This window comes from Hakea prostrata, chromosome 11 (assembly GCF_041222555.1).
Source record: "Hakea prostrata isolate BN-2017 chromosome 11, UWA_Hpros_2, whole genome shotgun sequence".
Lineage (NCBI taxonomy): Eukaryota > Viridiplantae > Streptophyta > Magnoliopsida > Proteales > Proteaceae > Hakea > Hakea prostrata.
In genome coordinates this window covers 24,875,695-24,884,331 of record NC_142610.1, presented here as the reverse complement: position 1 = coordinate 24,884,331, position 8,637 = coordinate 24,875,695, and the positions used below count along the sequence as shown (strand labels likewise).

At 42.3% G+C, this 8,637-nt stretch overlaps 1 protein-coding gene across 1 annotated transcript in view; it reads left to right on the top strand.

Annotated features, from left to right (window-relative positions):
• Nucleotides 1-859: 859 nt before the first annotated feature.
• MIA40 (Cox19-like CHCH family protein) overlaps nucleotides 860-8,637 on the top strand; it is a 28,002-nt gene continuing 20,224 nt past the window's right edge. Inside the window, exon 1 of the mRNA XM_089139333.1 lies at nucleotides 860-1,494. Within this exon, the coding sequence (XP_088995459.1) occupies nucleotides 1,395-1,494 (100 nt within the window). The 5' untranslated portion in view covers nucleotides 860-1,394. The remainder of the gene's footprint in view (nucleotides 1,495-8,637) is intronic.

Genomic DNA, 8,637 nt, shown 5'->3' with positions numbered 1-8,637 from the left:
TTCTAGATCTAGGTTAGAACGGAATTAAAAAGAACACAACATGCCAAAGCAATTCAAGAACCTCATTAGCAGACCAGTCTAAGGACGACGAGTGGTTTCTAGCGCTAGCAAGACGCCGAAATATTCAATTCCAAAAAAGGAGTTCCGATCTCGCCGGAGTTGAAGAGAAAAAAAAGGTAGAGATGGTGGCACGCCAGACTGGAGACGATGAAGGAGATGAGAGAAAATTGGAAATGTGTATTTTTTAGATGGATTTATGTTCATCTGATTGGAATGATCCACGTGTCTAAAATCTGACGGTTGGATTTAATTATGAAGAAAATATGCAAATCTTATAGTAGAATAGATGTGAAGATATTTTGGTTATAAAAATCACAAATTGATCTTATTGAATACCTCAAGGGAGGTAGAAGCAAAGTTTTAATTTATTTGGACTAAAAATGACATGAATCAAACCTTAGGGGTCCAAATGAAAATTACCCTTATTTTTATTTTAATCGAGGGTATTATGGTCATTGTTTTCCTTACGACATTAACACTTTTGATGGTGTTCGGATGAGGAGGACTCAAAATGTAAAATACTGAACTAATGGGGCCACACGGCCCACACCTTAGTTTAGCCCCAATTCAAAGGACTCAAACGTAAAATTCTATTATCTTATTAGATTCTTAATCAGTATTCAGCAACAAAGCGACGGAATCGCTACTTCTTTTTTTTTTTTGTTTTGGGTAAACGGATTTTTAATTAGAAGAAGGGCCAGCAAAACCCAAGACATCCTGAGTACACGCTTCAAGAAGCTAAGGAACGGAAATAGGCCAAACAGTCCTACTAGCGCCTTTCTAGCTAGGGTATCGGCTCCAGAATTAGCCCACCTAGAAACAAACTGAACCTGACCACACAAATGTTCAGAAGAGAGCATCCTCCGAATGTACTCAATCACACGCACAGCATCCATGTGAACAGGAAGGAAGGGGTCTACAACAGTTTTACATAAAGTAAAGGAATCAGTTTCAAAAATCGAACTTGTAAGACCAGCCTGTGCTGCCCAAGAGAGAGCTTCCCTGAGGGCTAACGATTCACCAAGCAGAGTGGTAGAAACCGAGGAGGGGATAGAGCAAGCGTGGAGACATGAGCCACTGCTATTTCTCGCAATGAAACCGAGACCTGCAGCTTCTTCGATGGGTGACCATGAGAAGTCGGAATTCACTTTAATGCAAGGAATCGCAGGGGGATCCAGACTCTAGAGATCGCAGAGCCATCATCACTCAGAGGAGAACTCGAGCATCGAAATTCGTGGTAAGCTTTCCAAGATTTCTGCACAATCTGCTCCGGCGGAATCGCTAATCTGGAGAGTATTGAAAGTCAAGTTTCTCATCACCGGATTTATCTTAAGATGGGTCTAGTTCAAAGTGAAGTTAGCGCCATTGATCAAGGGAAGCAAGACTCAGTTAGAAACAATCCGCAACCTACTTCACTGGAAGATATCCTTGCAGGTTTGTCGATGTTTATGTGTTTTAAGGAAGGCTCCATTCTTTAGTTTCAGAAGCTTTTCTTTTTACGGGGAATCGAATTATGTGATGCAGTCATAAATTATATTTCAGTCATTTGTAACCTTCTATTTGGTATCTTTTTGCGAAAAGGATGATTAATCACTAATGGTATAGGATTTTGGTATGACAGTGGGGGAAGCGGTAAATCAGTCAAACTGATTTCACCGCTCACCACAGCCTACTAATGGCTCTATGCTTGCAAACCCTCACAGTACTGTCGGGTGCGCTATAAATGCTCATTGCACAACTCTCACTTGGCACAACGGAACTGTCTGACGCCCCTCACTGATGACATTACACTCGCGGCATTGGCTCTTGTCCCACACTCAGGTCACTACTTTTTGGCATGGTATAATTTTTGACTATGCTAACAGCACTGCTTCATTGATGTAGCCACGGCCAAAGTACAAGGATTCTTGATGAATAGCAGACTTAATTAGGGCTTTTATTCCTTGCGGCTAGGTAATGTGGCTCCTAAGCCCTAAAGCTAGGGTTTCTAGGGTTTTTAGGGTCGAAGGAATGTGGTCTAGGTTCGGCAAGAAGGTTTTATGGTGGAGTTTGACTGAATTAAATATGAACTTGGTATATTTTCAGTTTCAGATTCAATTCCAAAGTCTTCTGGAAAAATAGGGTTTCAGTTTCTAGGTTTTTGGGTAAGGGTTGTGGCTGAAGCTTAGGTGGAGTATTTGATGGGGGTGGAATGATGTTGATTACTATAGGGGATGGAGTTTGGTGGAGGGAGTTGTGAGTTGTAGAGTCTTAGGGCCTAGAGGAAGGATACTAGGTGCCGCAAGATTGAGAGAAGGGTTTGGAGATGTTAGAGATGAGGGTAGGAGATGGGGAATGGTGTGGGATGTTTACTGTAGGGGATTGGAAAGCTCTTGAAGAAAAAACACCACAAAGTTGCCTTCCTTGGTTTTAAACCCCTTTGCAGAGTTTTTTTTTGACGAATAAATAAATATATTAAACAAGACAAACAAATACAAGGGAAACCAGCCTTCAGGCAAGAGGCTAAATAGGAGAATTAAGACCCTAGGAGACAACAATGAGCCTATTCCTTGGGGTGTTAGCAACTGGGGGGTGGGGATTATAGGAAATTCTTGCAGAAATATCAAAATAGATGGATTTATAAATCATACCTAGAGAGCAGGATTTGGATGTCCATCGTCTAAGATTGTTCCCACCACAAATGGTGGATAGTAGCACTAAAGACTAGCTTACCAATCCAATCGCATATGGAGGAAATTTTTTCTCAAGATCCAAGACTAGTCTTGAGCAAACCCAAGAGAACATTTCAAACTGGGCCAAATGGAAGCAAGGGCTTTATCCTAAAGAGATGGGAAAGAAGGGGGTAGGTGAAGAAGAGGTGGTCAAGGTTCTCTAAACCATTCTAACAAAGGATGCAGTTTGGGCTAACTGGTATATGGCGACTTATGAGGAAAGATTGAGTGGGGAGGGCGAGGTTGAGGGGTCTCCATAGGGTGAGAGAGTGGCGGAGAGTGTGACCTTTAAACCAAACCAAGGGATACCAAGGAACCATAGGGGAGGGGGGCAGATCAAGTTTCAAACGGAAGAGGTGGAGAAAGTTTTAGAATGGGAGGGGAGCCAAATGGTGAGGTCATAAGGGGAGTCAAACCGACGGGGGAGGGATTCCCAAACCTATGTGAGACTAGGGTGGGGGAGAGGGGACCAAGAGCCATCAGAGATAAATTGGGAGAGAGTGGTTGCTTTAGGGATGCAGGTCTCATAAACAGTGTGGGGGCCAAGGATAGTGTAAGTGATATCCATTGGATGCCACGGATCAAGTTTGAACAAAGTGGAGGAGCCATCGGATATTTGGATGGACATGGCAGAAAGAGCAAGGGGTGTCAACAGGTGGAGCTTCCTCCAAACCCAAGAAGGGTTAGGAGGGATGGTAGTAGTCCAGAAGTAGTTAGATTTGAGAAGATAGGAATATACACAATTGACCCTAATGGAATTATGCTTGGAAACAATTTTTTCAGGCAAGTTTAAGAAGACAAGCTTTATTAACATCTTCAATATGTTGCCAATGCAGGGTTGGTTGAGTGGTAAAGATCCATACTTTTCAGTGGAGAGGTTGTGGGTTCGACCCTTGCGGACGGCATTTCATTTATAGTATTAAAAAAGCACCAGTACCCCAAAAAAAAAAAAAAATCTAATACGATGAATGCCTAAAACCCCCATTAGATTTTGGCTGGTAGGTGTTCACCCAACTGACTGGGTGGAGGAAGCGGGAGGATTTGTGGCCCTTCTAGAGAAAAGCACAGAAGAAGGATTCCATGACAAGAATGGTAGACATGGGAATGGAGAATATTCCACACCAATAAAGATAGGAGGATTGGATGACCGATCGAATAAGTACCACCCTACCGGCAAAGGAGAGAAACTTGTCTTTCCAAAGCTAGAGCTTTTTCCGGATATGGTCAAGCATTGGGGTACAATGGTGGTTAGTGAGATGGCCCAGGATGAGGGGGAGGCTAAGATAGGTCACAGGAAAGGAACCATGCTTGAACCCAGTGAGCTGCAGAAGAGTAGAGCTTTCAACATCAAAGACACCCGAGAGGAAAAGGGTAGACTTGTCAAGGTTAACTTGAAGGCCAGAAAGGGAGTAAAAGAGGGAGAGGCTAGAGAGAATAGAGGAGATGGAGGAGTGGTTAGCCATGGAGAAAATCATGAGATCATCGACAAAGGCCAGGTGGGTGAGCTTAAAAGACTTGCACTTAGGAATAGGAGAGATAAGAAGCTGGTCGGTGTGGGATTGAAGAATGCAGGAAAGGACCTCCAAAGCCAAGGAGAAGAGGTGAGGAGAGAGGGGGCAGCCTTGGCGAATGCCAACGCAGGAAATGAAATAGCTAGCAGGAGAGCCATTGGCAATAATGGAGAAATGGGGAGAGGATATGCATATTTCATGGACTAAGGAAGGTGGGAAACCCATAACGGATAGGACTTCACTAATGAAGTCCTAACTAATAGAGTTAAAAGCTTTGTGCAAGTCTAACTTCAAGAGGGCAGCCGGGGAATGGTTGGCTCTATCAAAGCCTCTGACAATCTTAGCACAAAGGAGGATATTGTCCGCAATCTGCTGCCCAGAGATGAAAGTGGATTGATGAGCACTAACGAGAGAAGGCATGATCAGCTTTAGCCTGTTTGCAAGGATTTTAGAGATGAATTTATAGAGGAGATTATAGAGGGAGATAGACCGGAAATCAGAGAGGGAGGAAGCTCCCGGCTTTTTTGGGATGAGGCAGAGGAAGGTTTGGTTGATGAAGGAGAGCTGGGAAGCATTGAGGAAAAAACTACGGATAGCTTGCACAAGATCAGCCTCAATGAAGTCCTAGGCAGCGAGGAAGAAGCCCATGCCAATAAACTAATCTAATTACAAGCCTAGGCCATATGATTATCGCCTCAATTAAAGTACTCCTACTAGCACTCAGGTTTCGGGGTTAACTTGAGGATCTTCTAATTAAATTTCAGCACTTAACTGAGGTCTCTGGAGGCTTCGGCTGATGGGGTTTAGAGGTCTAAAACCTACTGGAATGGGTAAATAGAACTGAAGTTTGGTGGATTTCAGGTTTCAAATTTGAATTTTGAATCTTAGGGTTTTGGCTAGGGTTGGGAAGGGGCTAGGGTTGCTGTTTCTGTAATTTAGAATTAGTAATACTACTGATCTGTGAGTTAGAAACTGTTTCAGAGAAAGGGGATTAAGTTTGGAAAGGTTAGGTTTTCTTAGAAATTCAAAAATTCTGCAACTCTTTCTCAAGGAAGAAGATGAAGTGCAAAATTCTGAACACCAGAATTAGGGCTGCTTTGGGGTTTTTAAGATTAGGACTAGGTTCTATAGGCTTAGGCAATTTTAGGGAGGGTAGAATGATGGGTTTTGGGGTTGGAGTTGAGGGAATCCTAGTGGGGTTAGGACTGAAAACGTGGGGAAGAGGAAGAGGGGGAAAGGAGCTACCGTGGTTAGGGTTTGGGTTGGGGACCTTAAGGGGAGTGTGGAGGGATCTTGACTTAAATGTTGGTGAGCTTGCTGGAAAATCTGCAGGGAAACTTGATGATGAAGAAGAAATCTCTAAACTAAAAACAAGAGCAATTTATCCAAGCCGCAGGGTTCCAAGAGGAATCCCACGACTTTCCCAACGTCAAATTCTCAAACTCAATTCAATTCATTAATCAACATTGCAAATAACTTACAATAGAAAGGTTATTTATAGCTTGAAACAAAGACTCTGACTCATACTAGGATATACCGAGTATTAGGGTCCCATTACAACTTAACTTGGACTTTGAAACACTTATCAAAAGGAATCTAATTACCACGCGACTGCAGCCCTTGGATATGAGATCTCACTTAACAATTTAAGTCACCTAATGCTAAATAGATAACTTAAGACCTAAGCAACCAAATTACAAACAAATGGGACTCCAAAAGGAAATAATTCTTCCTCATTTAGTTATCCTTAAAAGTAGGACTTCTTAAAAAGGAACAATTCTTTCCTAAGTTAACACAACTGTAACTCTTTCCAATTGAAACTTCAAAATGAAAGGAAATAATAATGACTTGACTCCCAAGACTTCTAAATAAACTAATTTACTGGATTTCGGTCTTCATTATAGCTTGATCTAGGGTAGGAATTGACCATTCTACCCCTGGGATGGAATTGGCCTCCTTGACTCACGGTTGGACTTGGGCCCTTTTTTCTTTTGGGGGGTGGGGGGGAGGCTCAACCCCGGATACATCAAGGACCCAACAAAACAAAGAGTTCCATTTTAAATAAACTTGCAACTATAAGAAATTCTATTTTAAGTAGAACTCCTGCTTAGATTAGGACTACCATTTAATTAATCATCGACTGAATCAAAAGCCAAAAAAGATAGTAGGACTGGATACTTGATGATAGCCTGCATCTGATGGGAACCAATAAGACTCGAATAGAGTTGACAAAAAGACCAAACTGCCCCCTACGTGATTTGGCCTTCCTGTACGGCCACAGGAAGTAGGGCAGCAGCCCTCGATCTTCCATCGGCCTTTCTTGGGGTGGTGCTGGCACTTCACATCATCCATTCTCATTGGCTTTGGCAATCACAAATTTACCAGTTACCTGCACTGTCCCATACAAACAGTCATGTGACACATATTGCCTTTCAACAACAGGCTTAAACATAGACTAACCATTGAGCATCTAATGTCCACAACATTAAAGTAGTGACACAAACAAGACAACAAATATACGAGGTTGGCAATATGCGTTCTTCAATTGGGTAAAACTCCAAAGTATAATACCAGATACATAACTGACGTAGAAATGTAAGGGCTTCTATCCAATGTTTAAACTGTTTCAACAGTGAAGGTGTTGTAACGCCTTTGTTTCCAGTTGCAATTGAACATCTTTATATAATAAAAGTGTGGCTCACGGCAATGTTGACAGTGTAGGGCAAGAGAAAACGCAAACCCAAGGGTGGTTGATTCCAGTACCATGTCATTATGAGTTTAGGGCACTCTGCAAATATTGGTAGGGAGTCATTTCTGGATGACCAAGAAGTAAGTTGCTATTGGTAGAGGTAAGGTTCATAGATTCTAGGTGCAGATCACCAGATGGCTGTCCGGGGATGCTTTCTCATTTTTTCTGAACAATTTCTTTGCTAAACACTTAAGCAAAGTTTTAGGATTTATGTTCCCAACTTGGTGTTTAAGGTTATTTCTTCAATGAATCCTTGGGTGCTGGAAGAACTTATAACAAGATTTAGTCAATTTGAAGGCAAACTCACTGTTTGCTGCATATTTTTCAAGCTGGCAGGGCAACCATGGCATTGGAGAGGCAAAAAAATGCAAGGCAAAACCAACAAGGCAGCAAGGCTCCTGCCTAGGCTATACTCTATAGGGAGTTTGGACACCATGGTGTTGCGTTGATAACAATATTTTCCCCTTGATGTGAACATGGAAAGGACGCCCATCAAGAGCTGCATGGGTGCTTAGCACTTCTGGGCCCATGTGCATCCCTCTAGGGGTAATTTTCTCCTTTTAGGGTTTCCTCCCCCTTTATTGGGTTGTTTGTTTCAGTTGGAACTCTAATCTGATTTAAGAGTCCCAATTAAAATTTCTCATCTTAATTGAGTTAGTTGGATAAGGAAATTCCTTACTTTAGTTATCTAGTTAGGTAAGGAACTTAAGTTGAAGTCAATTAGGAGTAGAGTTTGATTTTGTTTTGAAGTCTTGTAAAGGCTATAAATTCTCAAGCCTCACTCAAAAATTTTCAGTTTTGAATAAATAAAGATAATAGAGCTTACAGCCAAGGAGGTTTGGCAGGGTTCCGTTGAGGGGGGACCCTACGGTTGTCTAATTGACTGATTTCTGATCTTCTTCATTAGCTCCTGCAATCTCAGCACTCTGTCTCAGCTTTCAAGCATTGTTTACAACTAGGAACAGCAACCTACGTTCTGCAGAATTCAGCCCCAGATTTCTCCAGGTATTTCCAGCCTTCTTTTGCCCATTGCTACCCCTCCCTCTCTGCCCCTGTTTCTGCGCAACACAGAAACTCCCTCTCCAAGCCATCACAGACCACTTAGGACCTCTTCCCTCCCCTGTACAGACCTGAAAACCATCTGGAATCAGTCCTCCGCCTCCCCAGCCCTTCAATGCCCCCTAAAGCCCCCTTCTCTCTCGGATGATCTGTTTCGGCGGAAAAACAGAAAACAGGAAAAATTCAGAAAAGAGAAGAAAAAAGAAGAAAAACAGAAAAGAAAGAATGCAAGGAGGAAGCAAAGAAAAAGATAGAGAAGAAAAAAGGCAAGAAAAGAGAGAATTTTGGAGAGATCTCAAAACCTTCCCTAGAGTTTGATCCAACCCTACAATTATTTCCTTCTCATCCCATAAGAGTTTTGAAACCTTCCTGGATCCCTTGGATGAACAAAGTTTCATCCTTTTGGATGCTCCCATGGCCTTCCAAAATTACCCAACCCAAACCTAAAACCCTAGATTTATGCAAAACAGGGAAATTTTGAAATTTCATGCATCCCATTCTCCTTGGTTTTCATTCATTGGTATCAGAGCCAGGTTAGGGTGAAGTA